Source organism: Pseudophryne corroboree, chromosome 1, assembly GCF_028390025.1.
Source record: "Pseudophryne corroboree isolate aPseCor3 chromosome 1, aPseCor3.hap2, whole genome shotgun sequence".
In the NCBI taxonomy this organism is placed as follows: Eukaryota; Metazoa; Chordata; class Amphibia; order Anura; family Myobatrachidae; genus Pseudophryne; species Pseudophryne corroboree.
This window is the reverse complement of record NC_086444.1, coordinates 793160771-793183983: the sequence shown is the minus strand read 5'-3', so window position 1 is coordinate 793183983 and position 23213 is coordinate 793160771. Positions and strand designations below refer to the sequence as shown.

The 23213-nt window shown below is 47.4% G+C and overlaps 1 protein-coding gene across 9 annotated transcripts in view; it reads right to left on the bottom strand.

The window, feature by feature from the left end:
* Positions 1 to 23213, bottom strand: part of EMCN (endomucin) — a 431382-nt gene that overhangs the window by 382866 nt on the left and 25303 nt on the right. For 7 of the 9 annotated variants that reach the window (XM_063918475.1, XM_063918528.1, XM_063918500.1 and 4 more), the window contains exon 2: positions 15067 to 15111. The exons of the other annotated variants lie outside the window; for them this stretch is intronic. In XM_063918475.1, the coding sequence (XP_063774545.1) occupies positions 15067 to 15111 (45 nt within the window). The remainder of the gene's footprint in view (positions 1 to 15066; positions 15112 to 23213) is intronic. 9 annotated transcript variants of the gene reach the window in all.

Here is a 23213-nt window from a genome sequence, read left to right as displayed (position 1 = left end):
CAAAGGAGGGAGAATGCACCTGACTCAAGCGCAGTGGAGAATGATTTCCATCTTGTGCAAGGTTCTCCAACCCTTCGAACTTGCCACACGTGAAGTCAGTTCAGACACTGCCAGCTTGAGTCAGGCCATTCTCCTCATCAGGCTTTTGCAGAAGCAGCTGGAGAAATTTGAAGGAGGAGCTAAGACGGAGCGATTCCGCAAAGTATGTGGGACTTGTGGATGGAGCCCTTCTTTTGCTTTGCCAGGATTCAAGGGTGGTCAATCTGTTGAAATCGGAGCACTATATTTTGGCCACCCTGCTTGATCCTTTGTTGTATCTCTCTTTCTTTGCAGATGGTCAAAGACCTGCTGGTGAGACACTTGTCAACTCAAGCAGAACGTGACCCGTCAACAGCTCCTCCTTAATTTTCTCCCGCAACTGAGGCTGCGAGGAAAAGGATAAGATTTCCTAGCCCACCCACTGGCGGTGATGCAGGGCAGTCAGGAGCGAGTGCTGACATCTGGTCCAGACTGAAGGACCTGCCAACGATTACTGACATGTCCACTGTCACTGCATATGATGATGTTACCATTGAAAGAATGGTGGATAGTAATGTCAGACAGTCCCTATGTATACTAGAGATGAGCGCCTGAAATTTTTCGGGTTTTGTGTTTTGGTTTTGGGTTCGGTTCCGCGGCCGTGTTTTGGGTTCGAACGCGTTTTGGCAAAACCTCACCGAATTTTTTTTGTCGGATTCGGGTGTGTTTTGGATTCGGGTGTTTTTTTCAAAAAACACTAAAAAACAGCTTAAATCATAGAATTTGGGGGTCATTTTGATCCCAAAGTATTATTAACCTCAAAAACCATAATTTACACTCATTTTCAGTCTATTCTGAATACCTCACACCTCACAATATTATTTTTAGTCCTAAAATTTGCACCGAGGTCGCTGTGTGAGTAAGATAAGCGACCCTAGTGGCCGACACAAACACCGGGCCCATCTAGGAGTGGCACTGCAGTGTCACGCAGGATGTCCCTTCCAAAAAACCCTCCCCAAACAGCACATGACGCAAAGAAAAAAAGAGGCGCAATGAGGTAGCTGTGTGAGTAAGATTAGCGACCCTAGTGGCCGACACAAACACCGGGCCCATCTAGGAGTGGCACTGCAGTGTCACGCAGGATGGCCCTTCCAAAAAACCCTCCCCAAACAGCACATGACGCAAAGAAAAAAAGAGGCGCAATGAGGTAGCTGTGTGAGTAAGATTAGCGACCCTAGTGGCCGACACAAACACCGGGCCCATCTAGGAGTGGCACTGCAGTGTCACGCAGGATGTCCCTTCCAAAAAACCCTCCCCAAACAGCACATGACGCAAAGAAAAAAAGAGGCGCAATGAGGTAGCTGTGTGAGTAAGATTAGCGACCCTAGTGGCCGACACAAACACCGGGCCCATCTAGGAGTGGCACTGCAGTGTCACGCAGGATGTCCCTTCCAAAAAACCCTCCCCAAACAGCACATGACGCAAAGAAAAAAAGAGGCGCAATGAGGTAGCTGACTGTGTGAGTAAGATTAGCGACCCTAGTGGCCGACACAAACACCGGGCCCATCTAGGAGTGGCACTGCAGTGTCACGCAGGATGTCCCTTCCAAAAAACCCTCCCCAATCAGCACATGATGCAAAGAAAAAGAAAAGAAAAAAGAGGTGCAAGATGGAATTGTCCTTGGGCCCTCCCACCCACCCTTATGTTGTATAAACAAAACAGGACATGCACACTTTAACCAACCCATCATTTCAGTGACAGGGTCTGCCACACGACTGTGACTGATATGACGGGTTGGTTTGGACCCCCCCCAAAAAAGAAGCAATTAATCTCTCCTTGCACAAACTGGCTCTACAGAGGCAAGATGTCCACCTCATCTTCACCCTCCGATATATCACCGTGTACATCCCCCTCCTCACAGATTATCAATTCGTCCCCACTGGAATCCACCATCTCAGCTCCCTGTGTACTTTGTGGAGGCAATTGCTGCTGGTCAATGTCTCCGCGGAGGAATTGATTATAATTCATTTTAATGAACATCATCTTCTCCACATTTTCTGGATGTAACCTCGTACGCCGATTGCTGACAAGGTGAGCGGCGGCACTAAACACTCTTTCGGAGTACACACTTGTGGGAGGGCAACTTAGGTAGAATAAAGCCAGTTTGTGCAAGGGCCTCCAAATTGCCTCTTTTTCCTGCCAGTATAAGTACGGACTGTGTGACGTGCCTACTTGGATGCGGTCACTCATATAATCCTCCACCATTCTATCAATGTTGAGAGAATCATATGCAGTGACAGTAGACGACATGTCCGTAATCGTTGTCAGGTCCTTCAGTCCGGACCAGATGTCAGCATCAGCAGTCGCTCCAGACTGCCCTGCATCACCGCCAGCGGGTGGGCTCGGAATTCTGAGCCTTTTCCTCGCACCCCCAGTTGCGGGAGAATGTGAAGGAGGAGATGTTGACAGGTCGCGTTCCGCTTGACTTGACAATTTTGTCACCAGCAGGTCTTTCAACCCCAGCAGACTTGTGTCTGCCGGAAAGAGAGATCCAAGGTAGGCTTTAAATCTAGGATCGAGCACGGTGGCCAAAATGTAGTGCTCTGATTTCAACAGATTGACCACCCGTGAATCCTTGTTAAGCGAATTAAGGGCTCCATCCACAAGTCCCACATGCCTAGCGGAATCGCTCCGTGTTAGCTCCTCCTTCAATGTCTCCAGCTTCTTCTGCAAAAGCCTGATGAGGGGAATGACCTGACTCAGGCTGGCAGTGTCTGAACTGACTTCACGTGTGGCAAGTTCAAAGGGCATCAGAACCTTGCACAACGTTGAAATCATTCTCCACTGCGCTTGAGACAGGTGCATTCCACCTACTATATCGTGCTCAATTGTATAGGCTTGAATGGCCTTTTGCTGCTCCTCCAACCTCTGAAGCATATAGAGGGTTGAATTCCACCTCGTTACCACTTCTTGCTTCAGATGATGTCAGGGCAGGTTCAGTAGTTTTTGGAGGTGCTCCAGTCTTCTGTACGTGGTGCCTGTACGCCGAAAGTGTCCCGCAATTCTTCTGGCCACCGACAGCATCTCTTGCACGCCCCTGTCGTTTTTTAAAAAATTCTGCACCACCAAATTCAAGGTATGTGCAAAACATGGGACGTGCTGGAATTTGCCCATATTTAATGCACACACAATATTGCTGGCGTTGTCCGATGCCACAAATCCAGAGGAGAGTCCAATTGGGGTAAGCCATTCCGCGATGATCTTCCTCAGTTGCCGTAAGAGGTTTTCAGCTGTGTGCGTATTCTGGAAAGCGGTGATACAAAGCGTAGCCTGCCTAGGAAAGAGTTGGCGTTTGCGAGATGCTGCTACTGGTGCCGCCGCTGCTGTTCTTGCGGCGGGAGTCCATACATCTACCCAGTGGGCTGTCACAGTCATATAGTCCTGACCCTGCCCTGCTCCACTTGTCCACATGTCCGTGGTTAAGTGGACATTGGGTACAACTGCATTTTTTAGGACACTGGTGAGTCTTTTTCTGACGTCCGTGTACATTCTCGGTATCGCCTGCCTAGAGAAGTGGAACCTAGATGGTATTTGGTAACGGGGGCACACTGCCTCAATAAATTGTCTAGTTCCCTGTGAACTAACGGCGGATACCGGACGCACGTCTAACACCAACATAGTTGTCAAGGCCTCAGTTATCCGCTTTGCAGTAGGATGACTGCTGTGATATTTCATCTTCCTCGCAAAGGACTGTTGAACAGTCAATTGCTTACTGGAAGTAGTACAAGTGGGCTTACGACTTCCCCTCTGGGATGACCATCGACTCCCAGCGGCAACAACAGCAGCGCCAGCAGCAGTAGGCGTTACACGCAAGGATGCATCGGAGGAATCCCAGGCAGGAGAGGACTCGTCAGAATTGCCAGTGACATGGCCTGCAGGACTATTGGCATTCCTGGGGAAGGAGGAAATTGACACTGAGGGAGTTGGTGGGGTGGTTTGCGTGAGCTTGGTTACAAGAGGAAGGGATTTACTGGTCAGTGGACTGCTTCCGCTGTCACCCAAAGTTTTTGAACTTGTCACTGACTTATTATGAATGCGCTGCAGGTGACGTATAAGGGAGGATGTTCCGAGGTGGTTAACGTCCTTACCCCTACTTATTACAGCTTGACAAAGGGAACACACGGCTTGACACCTGTTGTCCGCATTTCTGGTGAAATACCTCCACACCGAAGAGCTGATTTTTTTTGTATTTTCACCTGGCATGTCAACGGCCATATTCCTCCCACGGACAACAGGTGTCTCCCCGGGTGCCTGACTTAAACAAACCACCTCACCATCAGAATCCTCCTGGTCAATTTCCTCCCCAGCGCCAGCAACACCCATATCCTCCTCATCCTGGTGTACTTCAACACTGACATCTTCAATCTGACTATCAGGAACTGGACTGCGGGTGCTCCTTCCAGCACTTGCAGGGGGCGTGCAAATGGTGGAAGGCGCATGCTCTTCACATCCAGTGTTGGGAAGGTCAGGCATCGCAACCGACACAATTGGACTCTCCTTGTGGATTTGGGATTTCGAAGAATGCACAGTTCTTTGCTGTGCTGCTTTTGCCAGCTTGAGTCTTTTCATTTTTCTAGCGAGAGGCTGAGTGCTTCCATCCTCATGTGAAGCTGAACCACTAGCCATGAACATAGGCCAGGGCCTCAGCCGTTCCTTGCCACTCCGTGTGGTAAATGGCATATTGGCAAGTTTACGCTTCTCCTCCGACAATTTTATTTTAGGTTTTGGAGTCCTTTTTTTACTGATATTTGGTGTTTTGGATTTGACATGCTCTGTACTATGACATTGGGCATCGGCCTTGGCAGACGACGTTGCTGGCATTTCATCGTCTCGGCCATGACTAGTGGCAGCAGCTTCAGCACGAGGTGGAAGTGGATCTTGATCTTTCCCTATTTTTGGAACCTCAACATTTTTGTTCTCCATATTTTAATAGGCACAACTAAAAGGCACCTCAGGTAAACAATGGAGATGGATACTAGTATACAATTATGGACTGCCTGCCGACTGCAGACACAGAGGTAGCCACAGCCGTGAACTACCGTACTGTACTGTGTCTGCAGCTAATATAGACTGGTTGATAAAGAGAAGATGTCTATGTAACTATGTATGTATAAAGAAGAATGAAAAAAATCCACGGTTAGGTGGTATACAATTATGGACGGACTGCCTGCCGAGTGCAGACACAGAGGTAGCCACAGCCGTGAACTACCGTACTGTACTGTGTCTGCAGCTAATATAGACTGGTTGATAAAGAGAAGATGTCTATGTAACTATGTATGTATAAAGAAGAATGAAAAAAAACCACGGTTAGGTGGTATACAATTATGGACGGACTGCCTGCCGAGTGCAGACACAGAGGTAGCCACAGCCGTGAACTACCGTACTGTACTGTGTCTGCAGCTAATATAGACTGGTTGATAAAGAGAAGATGTCTATGTAACTATGTATGTATAAAGAAGAATGAAAAAAATCCACGGTTAGGTGGTATTACAATTATGGACGGACTGCCTGCCGAGTGCAGAGACACAGAGGTAGCCACAGCCGTGAACTACCGTACTGTGTCTGCTGCTACTGGATGATAAATGATATAAAAAATATATATATATCACTACTGCAGCCGGACAGGTATATATTATATATTATATAATGACGGACCTGCTGGACACTGTCTGTCAGCAGAATGAGTTTTATTTTTATAGAATAAAAAAAACAAAAACACACAAGTGAAGTCACACGACGAGTGTTTAACTTTTTCAGGCAATCACAATATAAGTATACTACTAACTATACTGGTGGTCAGTGTGGTCAGGTCACTGGTCAGTCACACTGGCAGTGGCACTCCTGCAGCAAAAGTGTGCACTGTTTAATTTTAATATAATATGTACTCCTGGCTCCTGCTATAACCTATAACTGGCACTGCAGTAGTGCTCCCCAGTCTCCCCCACAATTATAAGCTGTGTGAGCTGAGCAGTCAGACAGATATATAATATATATAGATGATGCAGCACACTGGCCTGAGCCTGAGCAGTGCACACAGATATGGTATGTGACTGACTGAGTCACTGTGTGTATCGCTTTTTTCAGGCAGAGAACGGATATATTAAATAAACTGCACTGTGTGTCTGGTGGTCACTCACTATATAATATATTATGTACTCCTGGCTCCTGCTATAACCTATAACTGGCACTGCAGTAGTGCTCCCCAGTCTCCCCCACAATTATAAGCTGTGTGAGCTGAGCAGTCAGACAGATATATATAATATTATATATAGATAATAGATGATGCAGCACACTGGCCTGAGCCTGAGCAGTGCACACAGATATGGTATGTGACTGACTGAGTCACTGTGTGTATCGCTTTTTTCAGGCAGAGAACGGATATATTAAATAAACTGCACTGTGTGTCTGGTGGTCACTCACTATATAATATATTATGTACTCCTGGCTCCTGCTATAACCTATAACTGGCACTGCAGTAGTGCTCCCCAGTCTCCCCCACAATTATAAGCTGTGTGAGCTGAGCAGTCAGACAGATATATATAATATTATATATAGATAATAGATGATGCAGCACACTGGCCTGAGCCTGAGCAGTGCACACAGATATGGTATGTGACTGACTGAGTCACTGTGTGTATCGCTTTTTTCAGGCAGAGAACGGATATATTAAATAAACTGCACTGTGTGTCTGGTGGTCACTCACTATATAATATATTATGTACTCCTGGCTCCTGCTATAACCTATAACTGGCACTGCAGTAGTGCTCCCCAGTCTCCCCCACAATTATAAGCTGTGTGAGCTGAGCAGTCAGACAGATATATATAATATTATATATAGATAATAGATGATGCAGCACACTGGCCTGAGCCTGAGCAGTGCACACAGATATGGTATGTGACTGAGTCACTGTGTGCTGTGTATCGCTTTTTTCAGGCAGAGAACGGATTATAAAGTAAACTGCACTGTCCTCACTAGTAAACTCTCTCCACTCAGTCTCTACACTTCTACAGTAACAGTACTCCTCCTAGTCAGCTCCAGTAAATCTCTCTCAGTCTCTTATAATCTAAATGGAGAGGACGCCAGCCACGTCCTCTCCCTATCAATCTCAATGCACGTGTGAAAATGGCGGCGACGCGCGGCTCCTTATATAGAATCCGAGTCTCGCGATAGAATCCGAGCCTCGCGAGAATCCGACAGCGTCATGATGACGTTCGGGCGCGCTCGGGTTAACCGAGCAAGGCGGGAAGATCCGAGTCGCTCGGACCCGTGAGAAAAAACATGAAGTTCGGGCGGGTTCGGATTCAGAGAAACCGAACCCGCTCATCTCTAATGTATACTGGCAGGAAAAAGAGGCAATTTGGATGCCCCTGCACAAGCTGGCTTTATTTTGCCTAAGTTGCCCCCCCTCCAGTGTGTACTCCGAAAGAGTGTTTAGTGCAGCCGGTAACCTTGTCAGCGATTGACGTAGGAGGTTACTTCCACAAAATGTGGAGAAGATGATGTTCCTCAAAATGAATTATAAATTCCTCCGGGAATTGTCTCCAGAAAGTACATAGGGACCTGTGATGGTGGATTCCAGTGGGGACGAATTAATACTCTGTTAGGAGGAGGATGTACACATTGAAAGGGGTGAGTAATCGGAGGATGAGGTCTACATCTTGCCTCTGTAGAGCCAGTTTGTGCAAGGAGAGATTAATTGCTTATTTTTTGGTGGGGGCCCAAACAAACCAGTCATTTCAGCCACAGTCGTGTGGCAGACCATGTCGCTGAAATGATTGGTTTGTTAAAGTGTGCATGTCCTGTTTATACAACATAAGGGTGGGTGGGAGGGCCCAAGGACAATTCCATCTTGCACCTCTTTTTCTTCTTTGCATCATGTGCTGTTTGGGGACTAGTTTTTTAAAGTGTCTGACACTGCCGTATAACTCCAGGGGTACTGCCGTATAACTCCAGGGGTACTGCCGTATAAGTCCAGTCCAGTGGTGCTGTCTTGTGCTGCATCAGTCCAGTGGTGGTGGCTTGTGCTGCCATAAGTCCAGTGGTGGTGTCCTGTGCTGTATATTATTTATGCCAAATAAAAGGGTTATATACATTACTTATATTATTATCCAAATAGTTTTTACAGGTTTGCCCTGTGTTGTGTAGGGGTTTACTCGTCTGTGCTGCATTATATTATATTATCTGTGCATTATAATAGCTCCAAATAAAAGGGTTATTATTATCCAAATTACGTTTACAGGCTTTGCCGTGTGTGTGTGTGGTTTAGGGGTACGCTCTCCTGTGCCACCAATATTGTGTGTGTATTACATCTGGGCAAATTCCAGCACATCCCATGTTGTTTGTGCCGCACACTTGTGTCGCTTAGCTTAGTCATACAGCTGCCTCATTGCACCTCTTTTTCTTCTTTGCATCATGTGCTGTTTGGGAACTATTTTTTTTTAATCTGCCATCCTTTCAAACACTGCAGTGCCACTCCTAGATGGGCCAGGTGTTTGTGCCGCACACTTGTGTCGCTTAGCTTAGTCATACAGCCACCTCGGTGCAACCTTTTGGCCTAAAAACAATATTTTTAGGTGTGAGGTGTTCAGAATAGACTGGAAATGAGTGGAAATGAATGTTATTGAAGTTAATAATAGGATCAAAATTACCCCCAAATTCTGTGATTTTAGCTGTTTTTGTGTTTTTTTTCAAAAATCATCCAGATTCAAAACCAAAACTAAAGCATGAAAGGGTGGTTTTGGCAAAACCAATCCAGATCCAAAACACGAGCATGGAACCAGAACCAAAACCAAAACACAAAACACGAAAAGTGCCCGCCGCACATCTCTAAATAGTAGGTGCCAGAGAGATTGGTCATTTTATCTCTGACATAAACACAAAATTTGGATTTTCCCATGCAACAATTTATAGGGTGTACAATGACAAGAAGACATGCAGTGTTCGACACTGCTGTGGCCAACAAAAAATTCTGGATAACTGTGGACAGAGGAGTCTGGCATGCATTGTAACATCTGACCAATGGACCTGATTCCGGTTCCGATGCAAGTGGGCTGTATGAGTCATGCACCATACCCTCGCACTACGGCTGCAGACTGTCAGTAATTGACTGTCTGCAGCCATTTTGGGGGTGGGGAAGGGGTGGCGATGGGCACCATTTCCCAAAATGGAGGCGTGTTGTCTCCATTTTAGGGCTGTGCCGAAGCCAAGATCTACATTGGAAGATGGAGATTTCCTGGCCTCTTTGTAGGAAATGCATACAGGAGGTATCTACTTACAGTATGTCAGATGCCTCCTGCTGCATTACCATATTAGTGCATCACTGCTGGTTCCAAGTAAACAATGCAACCTCCAACCACATCTCAATTACGCCTAATTTGCGACATTGCATCAAATAACAGCAGAAATTATTGCTGGGTCCACAAGTAACATCAGCATTCAAACAGTGCAATGCTCCCTTTTTTATATGGGGTACAAGAGATGATGGACCACTCGGTTTCCATTACTTACCCCACTGCACAAGCCTCTGCAGATTGCCTGGTCTCATGAACACTGGATGCAAGATAACTGGAAATGTATAGCCTGGGCTGGCTATTCCAGTTTCCAACTGTTTCTGACAGTCCAGGGCAGCAGTGGCTCTGTTATGGCATGGGGTGTTTTCAACTGGCATGCATTAAGATCCCCCAGATATCACTGACCGGCGGATGGTACATAACTATCTTTGCAGATCATTTGCACCTGGCCATGTCATGCATTCATTAAAATGGGAGCGGGCTGTATTAGCGTTACAATGCGCTACTGCACAGGTCCATACCCACCCCATTATAGCTAGAGAAGCATTCCTCTGAAATTGGCATCGTGAGTTGCCCCACTAGTTCATCAGATATGAGCCTAATAGAGCATATGTGGGATGCAGTCAATGTGCCATCTAAGGTAGGGTTCCCCCACCAGCAAATATTAGGAAATTGTGGACCATTATTCAGGAAATATTGTGTACATTATCTACACAATATTTATGAGAGCTCTATGCCTGGTCATGTTGTTGATGTAATCTAATCGAAAGAAGGACCTACTGTATGCAATACTAGACAGGTGTCTCAGTTTTTCTGGCATGAGTGTGTGATAAGACAATTATGCAATTGCACACTGCACTGGGGCTAAATACCCTATTCCTTGCAGCAGTGCCAACCATACAATTTAAATATGTACATAATTAAACTTACTTTATACATCACTAGCTTTATAAATTTAGTCCATATTAGGCCATACTATAGTTCTGACATTTTCCCCTGATGGCACTGTGGCACAAATGTTTATGCAGTCGTGGCTTTCTTAGCTGCATGGCTTTACAGCCACAAGTAGCAATAATTAGTTCACTTCACAGAGTATAGAAACATAGAATTTGATGGCAGATAAGAACCACTTGGCCCATCTAGTCTGCCCCTTTTTTTACCATATTTTTAGACATAAGGATATCCTTATGTCTATCCCATGCATGTTTAAATAGCTTTACTGTCTTAGAGGTATATTCAATAAGAGTCGGGTCCATTCCGACATGCAGTTGTCGGAATGAACCCGACAACCCCTATTCAATGAGCGGCCAAATCCGACTGTCGTATTTGGCCGCTCCCTGTGTCCTGTCCTGCCGCTGCTGTCAGTGGCTACCGGGTGCGCTGACTGCAGCGGTGGAGGGAGCAGAGAGTGGTGGCCAGCAAGGGAGCAGCGTGCGGTGGCCAGCGTGGGGAGCAGCATGAGGTGGCCGGAGGGGGGAGCAGCGTGAGGTGGCCGGAGGGGGGAGCAGCGTGAGGCAGCCGGTGGGGAGAGCAGCGTGAGGCAGCCGATGGGGAGAGCAGCGTAAGTCCGCCAGCGGGTGGGAGCAGTGTGGTGATCGGCGTCCGGAGCTGGTAGCGGGGGTGATGTCTGCGGCGGCGGGGGTGGCACTACAGGGAAAGAGGTGCCTGGCCGCGTGACGGCCGTCAAGGTACCTCTCATCCCCGTAGCCCGCCGCACCACTCCCTGTCGCCTCACCTCAATTCGACTTGTTTTCAAGTCGTATTGAGTTTGTCGGAAAGGGGGCCAAAACCTGTCAGAAAAAATATGACCCTATTGAATAGGTCAGAACCCCTTCTGACCTATTCCAGTCGGAAACTGCCATCTTTCCAACAAGACAGCAGTTTCTGACTCTTATTGAATACACCCCTTATCCTCTACCACCGCTGATGGGAGGCTATTCAACTTGTCCACTACTCTTTCTGTGAAGTCATTTTTCCTCAAATTTTCCCTGAACCTGCCTCCCTTCAGTCTCAGTGAATGTCCTCGTGTCCCATTGCTTCTCTTCATTTGGAAAATGTTTCCCTCCTGGACCTTGTTAAAACTCTTGATTTATTTGAAAGTTTTTATCATGTCCCTCCTTTCCCTTCTCTACACTAAACTATGGGGGTAATTCCAAGTTGATCGCAGCAGGAATTTTGTTAGCAGTTGGGCAAAACCAGGGCCCTCATTCCGAGTTGATCGGTCGCAAGGCGAATTTAGCAGAGTTACACATGCTAAGCCTACGCCTACTGGGAGTGTATCTTAGCTTCTTAAAATTGCGACCGATGTATTCGCAATATTGCGATTACAAACTACTTTGCAGTTTCTGAGTAACTTCAACCTTACTCTGCCTGTGCGATCAGTTCAGTGCTTGTCGTTCCTGGTTTGACGTCACAAACACACCCAGCGTTCGCTCAGACACTCCCCCGTTTCTCCAGCCACTCCTGCGTTTTTTCCGGAAACGGTAGCGTTTTCATCCACACGCCCATAAAACGCCGTGTTTCCGCCCAGTAACACCCATTTCCTGTCAATCACATTACGATCGCCGGAGCGATGAAAAAGCCGTGAGTAAAAATACTATCTTCATTGTTAAATTACTTGGCGCAGTCGCAGTGCGAATATTGCGCATGCGTACTAAGCGGATTTTCATTGCGATGTGATGAAAAATACCGACCGATCAACTCGGAATGAGGGCCCATGTGCACTGCAGGGGAGGCAGATTTAAAATGTGCAGAGAGAGTTAGATTTGGGTGTGGTGTGTTCAATCTGTAATCTAATTTGCAGTGTAAAAATAAAGCAGCCAGTATTTACCCTGCACAGAAACAAAATAACCCACCCAAATCTAACTCTTTCTGCACATGTTATATCTCCCTCCCCTGCAGTGCACATGGTTTTGCCCAACTGCTAACAAAATTCCTGCTGCGATCAACTTGAAATTACCCCCTATATATATTGAGATTTCTTAGTCTTTCTGGGTATGTTTTGTGGTGTAGGCCATGCACCATTTTAGTTGACCTTCTTTGTACAGTCTCTAATGTATTAATATCCTTTTGAAGATATGGCCTCCTGAACTGAACACAGTATTCTAGATGAAGCCATACCAATGACCTATACAGTGGCATTATTACGTCTTTCTTTCTGCTGCTGATTCCTCAGCCAAGCATCTGATTAGCCTTCCTCATTGCTTTGTTACATTGCTTACCTGCCTTTAAGTCACCTGAAATAGTGACTCCTAGATCCCTTTCCTCCTCAGTAGTTTCCAGTATAGTGCCATCTCCTATATAATTGCCCAGATCTGTCACTCTGTGACTGTGTGGCTAATGCTGGGCATGGTAGGAGCTCTCATTGGGTTAGCAGCAGGTCTATCACACCCAGTACACAGCTGATTGGGCGAGAAACGCTCTCCCACACAGTAACTTACATCCAATGGGAGGCACTGCCCTTTGGCTGCTGTGTGTGTTCCCAGAGCAGGATTAACAATGGGGCTGGTGGCACTGCAGCTCCAGCCCCACACCCCAAAATAGACCCACTGCAGCTGCAGCAACATACCCTCCAACAATTTGCACACAAAAAATCGCTACAAATTCGATAAAGGGGCATGGCCAAGGGTACAGTGGTGTGGCAACGCCCCTTTCCCTATAGTTTCAATGGAGAGCCAAAAATCGGTACAGACCATAAAAAAAGGTACAGTACCTACCAAAAATGTACAGCTGGAAGGTATGCCACTGCATCTGCAGCAAGTCTCTGTGCTGTAGATAGGGGAAAAGAAAACTTTTACTGCAGCGTCCTATGGGGGTCATTCTGACTTGATCGTTCGCTGCAGTTCATCGCAGTGCAGTGATCAAGTCAGAACTGCACATGCGCTGGTGCCGCAGTGCGCCGGAACATGGCTGACAGCCGACGGCTGTCATTGCCTAGCGATTACCTCAGCCTGATTGACAGGCAGAGGCGGTCGCTGGATGGGAGGGGGCGGCACGGCAGCATTTGCCCGCCATTTTGTGGCCGCGGTCCGGCAAACACAGGCATGGCCGGACCGTGAGGTGGGCAGGACGCAGCAGCTGTGTGATGTCACACGCAGCCGCTGCGACCCGGGCAGCGATGAGTAACTCCCGGCCAGCCGCAGGAGCTGCGCTGGCTGGGAAGTACTCTTCAAGTACAAAAGCATTGCCGCTGTGCGGGGCGGACTAGCCCTGTGCTGGGCGTCCCCCCTCATGTCAGTTTAAGTGATCATAGCTGTGTTAAATTTAGCACAGCTATGATCAGGTCGGAATGACCCCCTATATCCAGCTGCCAGTCCGCCTGCCCCTTCCGGCATCAACAATCCCCACACCCTAGCTGCGGCACACGTGGAACAAAAGCTGCTGCGGCCACCGGCATAGATGTGTATGAAAGTGGTGCAGCAGAAGGATTTCATAGCCCTCCCAGCGCCGCATACTCTCTGAGCCCCGCAGCCTCCTCTGCACATGATGTCACAGAAGTGCCTCCCAGCCACAGCCGCACCCAGATCCCCAGAGGCCCTGAGTCCGCAACACAGCACCTGGCCGGCCTGGAAGCACCAAAATGGCTAATGTAATGGATAGAATGGGTATAATTGTGGAGGGTAATGTCTGGACACTTACACTGCACAGCACTCTCACCACTTACATTGATTAAGCGAGTCAGTCAGTTCTGCCAGCCAGTCACTATTCTCAGCGCCGGTGTCCCAACGTGCCGCATTACAGGGAAGTATACGCACTAAATAAACTTCAGCTCCCAGCAACACTTATCGCTGAAGCATTCAGGCGCTAAGGGCTGCTGGGAGCTGTAGTTTATTGAGTGCATCTTCTTCCCTGTTGGGATACCGCCGCTAAAAATAATGAGTGGCTGCTGTGCGAGTCTCCGGGAGAGCCACTGTCAAACGGAGGACAGCAGCCTAGCTGCTTCCAGGGGGAGAAGCAGGAGAAGCATTACCCGCCCCTCCCCCACTCGCGCTACCTCCAGGCCCCATCCGCGGCACCCGCACCCCTCCTCCACCATCCAATGTGGCTTCGGACCCCCTCCCACATCCGCAGCACCCCTGCACCTGACCCTCCCCACCCGCGGCACCCCCGCACCCGCGGTGGCTCCGGATCCCCACCCGTGGCACCCGCTCCTCCCACTCCACTGTACCAGCCCCACCCGCACCACCCCCGCAACCACCCCTCCCCCGCTCCCGGCCCCCCTCCCCCACCCGCGTCTCCCCTGCACCCGCCAATCCCCCAACCACAGCACCTACTAGGTGATTCATCAGGCCCTGCATGCGCTGTTCACGCCGTTGCAAGGGGCTGCGACCCTTTAAGCATTGCACGCCCTTTGTCCGTGCAATATTTAACCTCTCACACAATTATGATTGGAGGTAATACTCCATATAATACAACTATTGCTCGCCACAAGAGCGTGCAAGGGTTAAGGGGGCGTAGCCCATCACTACGGTGTGCAGAGCGCCCGTAGGGCGCGATGAATCACCTAGTTAACTATATTTAGTCTTACGATTTTTGAGACCCAAGTGCATAATTTTGCATTTTTTGGCATTAAACTGTAATTGCCACACACTTGATCATTTCTCTAGTCTAGCAACTGAGTATATAGTATACTATATATGCAGAATCATATTATAGAAATGCAAAATGATAATTATTAAGGGTTGGCAAATACTGTACCTTGGGAAGTTGTAGAGTTTACGTCAGTGGCAGTACTTGCTGATACTATACAATTGAGAAAAGAGAATTTTTGCATAAATTGTTTTACACAATACAAAATACAAACACAACAATTATCATCACATAAAAGTACAACATTTCTAATGAATTTATAAACTTTTTGCTTAGCTGATAATACATAAATTACTTTCTGGTTATAAACTATCAAATGGTAAATATATAATGACATTGCGTGCATAAACGGCTACTTGGAAAACATACAGTACTTATTAAGTTTACACAACATCATCCTGTGACAGGAAAGGACTTATTTACATTTGGGTGAGTGAATTGTTATAATAGCTACAGGTTAACTCAATGTTTTTAGTTATTGTTTCATTGAGGATGGGAACATTTGTAGGTCTAGGATAAATTTGTCTAAAATGATTTCCCACTATGGGGTATATTCAATTGCTATCGGAAACTGCCGTCTTGTCAGAAAGACGGCAGTTTATGACAGGTTTAGGTCGGAAGGGGTTTCAACCTATTCAGTGCTAGCTGTTTTTTAACCGACAAATTAGGAATTCCCAACTTGTCGGAAAACACGTGGATTGTCGGATTAGCCGCGGATCCACGCGTTTTGCGGCCAATCCGACAGGTTTTGGCCCTGGTTCCTACAATGTCAATCCGACTTTTTTTAATGTCGGATTGACATTGTTGGAGTCGGGGAGATGAGACAGGGGCAATGAGACGGGGGAGTGGGAACACATCATGACAGCAAGCATGTGACGGGGACCATGTGAGGAGAGGAGCGGGGATGGGTAAGTAGTGGAGCATGGACGGGTGAGGAGAGGAGGGGGCCAGGTGAGGAAAGGAAACAGCAGCAGCTCGGACGGACACCGGCGATCAGCATTGAGGACCGCCTGACGGACGTGAGAGCAAGGGGTTTGAGCGGCATCTGCCTCCCCAGCCTCCCCAGGTACATGTGACAGTTGACGGGAGCGACCAAATCCGACAGTCGGATTTGGTCGCTCATTAAATACTGCCCTGTCAGATCCTTTCCGTCGGAAAGGATCTGACAGGTATTGAATACACTCCTATTGTGCAGTGAGTCAGCAACCATTGGTTATTGAGCACAATCATAGCTACTGCTAACACAGGGCCTGATTCAGATACGGTTGAAACGTCAATGGTGTTGCAACTGAGTGGTTATCGGCAGACTGTGCATGTTTTGTGGCCACAGTGCTCACACGATAAGGTACAGATGTGCCATGTTCATCTTTGCTGTGATGTGACGTGCTGCATGGCGTGCAGAGCTGTGACTATTCGCACTCGGTGATCACTCTATTAACTAGAGATGAGCGGGTTCGGTTTCTCTGAATCCGAACCCGCCGAACTTCAGCTTTTTTTACACGGGGCCGAGCAGGCTCGGATCCTCCCGCCTTGCTCGGTTAACCCGAGCGCGCCCGAACGTCTTCATCCCGCTGTCGGATTCTCGCGAGGCTCGGATTCTATCGCGAGACTCGGATTCTATATAAGGAGCCGCGCGTCGCCGCCATTTTTCACACGTGCATTGAGATTGATAGGGAGAGGACGTGGCTGGCGTCCTATCCGTTTAGAGTGACTAATAGTACTAGAGAGAGAGAGACACAAATTTTGGGGAGCATAATATAGGAGGAGTACTACTTGCTGCTGATAGTGTGACCAGTGGCAGTGACCAGTGCCACTAGTTTAATGAATCCGTTCTCTGGCTGAAAAAAAACGATACACAGTGTGACACAGTCACACATACCATATCTGTGCTCACTGCTCAGCCCAGTGTGCTGCATCATATACTGTATATCATTATCTGACTGCTGAGTGCTCACTGCAGTGCTCACACAGCTTAATTGTGGGGGAGACTGGGGAGCAGTTATAGCAGGAGTACATATTTTAAGTACAGTGCACACTTTTGCTGCCAGAGTGCCACTGCCAGTGTGACTGACCAGTGACCACTGACCACCAGTATTGTGATTGTCTGCTGACCACCAGTATATTGTGATTGTCTGCCTGAAAAAGTTAAACACTCGTCGTGTGGTGTTTTTATAAACGCATTCTGCAGACAGTGTCCAGCAGGTCCGTCATTACATAATATATACCTGTCCGGCTGCAGTACTAGTGTGATATATATATATTTTTTTATTTTATCTCATTATCATCCAGTCTATATTAGCAGCAGACACAGTACGGTAGTCCACGGCTGTAGCTACCTCTGTGTCGGCAGTCGCTCGTCCATCCATAATTGTATACCACCTACCCGTGGTTTATTTATTTTTTCTATCTTCTTGATACTAGTAGCTTACTTTAGGAGTCTGCAGTGCTGACAGACAGTGTCCAGCAGGTCCGTCATTACATAATATATACCTGTCCGGCTGCAGTACTAGTGTGATATATATATATATATATATATATTTTAATTTTATCTCATTATCATCCAGTCTATATTAGCAGCAGACACAGTACGGTAGTCCACGGCTGTAGCAACCTCTGTGTCGGGACTCGGCAGTCGCTCGTCCATCCATAATTGTATACCACCTACCCGTGTTTTTTTTTTTCTATCTTCTTGATACTAGTAGCTTACTTTAGGAGTCTGCAGTGCTGACAGACAGTGTCCAGCAGGTCCGTCATTACATAATATATACCTGTCCGGCTGCAGTACTAGTGTGATATATATATATATATATATATATATTTTAATTTTATCTCATTATCATCCAGTCTATATTAGCAGCAGACACAGTACGGTAGTCCACGGCTGTAGCTACCTCTGTGTCGGCAGTCGCTCGTCCATCCATAATTGTATACCACCTACCCGTGGTTTATTTTTTTTTTCTATCTTCTTGATACTAGTAGCTTACTTTAGGAGTCTGCAGTGCTGACAGACAGTGTCCAGCAGGTCCGTCATTACATAATATATACCTGTCCGGCTGCAGTACTAGTGTGATATATATATATATATATATTTTAATTTTATCTCATTATCATCCAGTCTATATTAGCAGCAGACACAGTACGGTAGTCCACGGCTGTAGCTACCTCTGTGTCGGGACTCGGCAGTCGCTCGTCCATCCATAATTGTATACCACCTACCCGTGGTTTATTTTTTTTTTCTATCTTCTTGATACTAGTAGCTTACTTTAGGAGTCTGCAGTGCTGACAGACAGTGTCCAGCAGGTCCGTCATTACATAATATATACCTGTCCGGCTGCAGTACTAGTGTGATATATATATATATATATATATATATATATTTTTTAATTTTATCTCATTATCATCCAGTCTATATTAGCAGCAGACACAGTACGGTAGTCCACGGCTGTAGCTACCTCTGTGTCGGCAGTCGCTCGTCCATCCATAATTGTATACCACCTACCCGTGGTTTATTTTTTTTTCCTATCTTCTTGATACTAGTAGCTTACTTTAGGAGTCTGCAGTGCTGACAGACAGTGTCCAGCAGGTCCGTCATTACATAATATATACCTGTCCGGCTGCAGTACTAGTGTGATATATATATATATATATATATATATATATTTTAATTTTATCTCATTATCATCCAGTCTATATTAGCAGCAGACACAGTACGGTAGTCCACGGCTGTAGCTACCTCTGTGTCGGGACTCGGCAGTCGCTCGTCCATCCATAATTGTATACCACCTACCCGTGGTTTATTTATTTTTTCTATCTTCTTGATACTAGTAGCTTACTTTAGGAGTCTGCAGTGCTGACAGACAGTGTCCAGCAGGTCCGTCATTACATAATATATACCTGTCCGGCTGCAGTACTAGTGTGATATATATATATATATATATATATATATATTTTTTAATTTTATCTCATTATCATCCAGTCTATATTAGCAGCAGACACAGTACGGTAGTCCATGGCTGTAGCTACCTCTGTGTCGGCAGTCGCTCGTCCATCCATAAGTATACTAGTATCCATCCATCTCCATTGTTTATACAACATAAGGGTGGGTGGGAGGGCCCAAGGACAATTCCATCTTGCACCTCTTTTTTCTTTCATTTTTCTTTGCGTCATGTGCTGTTTGGGGAGTGTTTTTTGGAAGGGCCATCCTGCGTGACACTGCAGTGACACTCCTAGATGGGCCAGGTGTTTGTGTCGGCCACTCGGGTCGCTTATCTTACTCACACAGATACCTCATTGCGCCTCTTTTTTTCTTTGCGTCATGTGCTGTTTGGGGAGTGTTTTTTGGAAGGGCCATCCTGCGTGACACTGCAGTGCTACTCCTAGATGGGCCAGGTGTTTGTGTCGGCCACTTGTGTCGCTTAGCTTACTCACACAGCTACCTCATTGCGCCTCTTTTTTTCTTTGCGTCATGTGCTGTTTGGGGAGTGTTTTTTGGAAGGGCCATCCTGCGTGACACTGCAGTGCCACTCCTAGATGGGCCAGGTGTTTGTGTCGGCCACTAGGGTCGCTTAGCTTACTCACACAGCTACCTCATTGCGCCTCTTTTTTTCTTTGCGTCATGTGCTGTTTGGGGAGTGTTTTTTGGAAGGGCCATCCTGCGTGACACTGCAGTGCCACTCCTAGATGGGCCAGGTGTTTGTGTCGGCCACTAGGGTCGCTTAGCTTACTCACACAGCTACCTCATTGCGCCTCTTTTTTTCTTTGCGTCATGTGCTGTTTGGGGAGTGTTTTTTGGAAGGGCCATCCTGCGTGACACTGCAGTGCCACTCCTAGATGGGCCAGGTGTTTGTGTCGGCCACTAGGGTCGCTTAGCTTACTCACACAGCTACCTCATTGCGCCTCTTTTTTTCTTTACATCATGTGCTGTTTGGGGAGTGTTTTTTGGAAGGGCCATCCTGCGTGACACTGCAGTGCCACTCCTAGATGGGCCAGGTGTTTGTGTCGGCCACTAGGGTCGCTTAGCTTACTCACACAGCTACCTCATTGTGCCTCTTTTTTCTCTGACGTCCTAGTGGATGCTGGGAACTCCGTAAGGACCATGGGGAATAGCGGCTCCGCAGGAGACAGGGCACATCTAAAGAAAGCTTTAGGATCACCTGGTGTGCACTGGCTCCTCCCCCTATGACCCTCCTCCAAGCCTCAGTTAGATTTCTGTGCCCGACGAGAAGGGTGCACACTAGGGGCTCTCCTGAGCTCTTTGTGAAAGTTTTAGTTTAGGTTTATTATTTTCAGTGAGACCTGCTGGCAACAGGCTCACTGCATCGAGGGACTAAGGGGAGAAGAAGCGAACTCACCTGCGTGCAGAGTGGATTGGGCTTCTTAGGCTACTGGACATTAGCTCCAGAGGGACGATCACAGGTTCAGCCTGGATGGGTCACCGGAGCCGCGCCGCCGGCCCCCTTACAGAGCCAGAAGAGCGAAGAGGTCCGGAAAAATCGGCGGCAGAAGACTTTCCTGTCTTCAGATAAAGGTAGGCGCACAGCACCGCAGCTGTGCGCCATTGCTCTCAGCACACTTCACACTCCGGTCACTGAGGGTGCAGGGCGCTGGGGGGGCAGCGCCCTGAGACGCAATAAATCGTTAGAAAACCTTTTATGGCTAAAATAAATGCATCACATATAACTCCTGGGCTATATGGATGCATTTAACCCCTGCCAAAACATACAGAAAAACGGATGATAAGGACGCCGAGAAAGGGGCGGAGCCTATCTCCTCAGCACACTGGCGCCATTTTCCCTCACAGCTCAGTTGGAGGGAAGCTCCCTGGCTCTCCCCTGCAGTCACTACACTACAGAAAGGGGTTAAAAAAGAGAGGGGGGCACAAATTAGGCGCAGTATAAACAATACAGCAGCTATAAAGGGAAAAACACTTATATAAGGTTATCCCTGTATATATATAGCGCTCTGGTGTGTGCTGGCAAACTCTCCCTCTGTCTCCCCAAAGGGCTAGTGGGGTCCTGTCCTCTATCAGAGCATTCCCTGTGTGTGTGCTGTGTGTCGGTACGTTTGTGTCGACATGTATGAGGAGAAAAATGATGAGGAGACGGAGTAGAGTGTCTGTAATAGTGTTGTCACCCCCTGGGGGGTCGACACCTGAGTGGATGTACTGTGGAAATTGTGTGACAGTGTCAGCTTTGTATAAAAGACAGTGGTTGACATGAGACAGCCGGCTACTCAGCTTGTGCATGTCCAGACGTCTCATATAGGGGCTCTAAAGCGCCCGTTACCTCAGATACAGACGCCGACACGGATACTGACTCCTGTGTCGACGGTGAAGAGACAACCGTGATTTCCAAATAGGGCCACACATTGCATGATTGAGGCAATAAAAAAAGTTTACACTTTTCTGATAATATGAATACCACCAAAAAAAAGGGGTATTATGTTGGTGAGGAAAAACTTCCTGTAGTTTTCCTGAATCTGAGAAATAAAATGCGTGGGTTTCCCCCCGATAACAATTGATAATTTCTAAAAAGTTATTGGCAGTATACCTTTTCCCGCCAGAGGTTAGGGTGCGTTGGGAAACACCCCCTAGGGGGGATAAGGCGCTCACACGCTTGTAAGAACAAGGGCTCTACCCTCTCTTGAGATGGCCGCCCTTAAGGATCCTGCTGATAGAAAGCAGGAGGGTATCCTAAAATGTATTTACACACATACTGGTGTTATACTGCAACCAGCAATCGCCTCAGCCTGGATGTGCAGTGCTGGGTTGGCGTGGTCGGATTCCCTGACTGGAAATATGATATCCTAGATAAGGACAGTATATTATTGCCTATAGAGCAATTAAAAGATGCATTTCTATATATGCATGATGCACAGCGGAATATTTGCCGACTGGCATCAAGTATAAGTGCGTTGTCCAATTATACCAGTAAAGTGGTCAGGTGATGCGGATTCCAAACGGCATTTGGAAGTATTGCCTTAAAAGAGGGGATGTACCCCAGGTCGCCTCTCAAAATAAGACGCCGTATTATCAGGCGCAGGCCTGGTTGGCAAGCGGACAAAAGGGTTCCTCTTTTCTGCTCGTGACAGAGGGAGAGGAAAATGGCTGCAGAGATCAGCCAGTTCCAAGGAACAGAAACTCTTTTCCGCCTCTGCCAAGCCCTCAGTATGACGCTAGGGCTTTACAAGTTCAGGCACGGTGGGGTCCCGTTCTCAATGAATTTCAGTGCGCAGTGGGCTCACTCGCAAGTAGACCCCTGGATCCTTCTGGTAATATTTCAGGGGTACAAATTGGAATTCGAGACGTATCCCCCTCGCCGTTTCCAAAGGTCTGTTTTACCGACGTCTCCCGCTGACAGGGAGGCAGTTTTGGAAACCATTCACAAGCTGTATTCCCAGCAGGTGATAATCAAGGTACCCCTCCTACAACAGGGAACGGGGTATTATTCCACACTATTGTGGTACCGAAGCCAGACGGCTCGGTGAGACCGATTTTAAAATCTAAAATCTAAAATCTTTGAACACTTGCATACAGAGGTTCAAATTCAAAATTGAGTCACTCAGAGCAGTGATTGCAAACCTGGAAGAAGGGGACTACATGATGTCTCGGGACATCAAGGATGCTTACCTTCATGTCAAAATTTACCCTTCTCACCAAGGGTATTTCAGGTTATGGTACAGAACTGTCACTATCAGTTCGGACGCTGCCGTAGGGATGGTCCACGGCACCCCGGGTCTTTACTGAAGTAATGACCGTAATGATGATATTCCTTCGAAGGAAGGGAATTTTAGTTATCCGTTACTTGGACGATTCCCTGATAAGGGTAAGATCCAGGGAACAGTTGGAGATCGGTGTAGCACTATATCAGGTAGTGTTGCGGCAGCACGATTGGATTCTCAATATTCCAAAATCGCAGCTGGTTCCGACGACTTGTCTTCTGTTCCTAGGGATGATCCTGGACACAGTCCAGAAAGAAGGTGTTTCTCCCGGAGGAGAAAGCCAGGGAGTTATCCGAGCTAGTCAGGAACCTCCTAAAACCGAACCAAGTCTCAGTGCATCAATGCACAAGGGTTCTGGGTAAAAATGGTGGCTTCCTACGAAGCAATCCCATTCGGCAGATTCCACGCAAGACTTTCCAGTGGAACCTACTGGACAAATGGTCCGGGTCGCATCTTCAGATGCTTCAGCGGATAACCCTGGCACCGGGGACAAGGGTATCCCTCCTGTGGTGGTTGCAGAGTGCTCATCTTCTAGA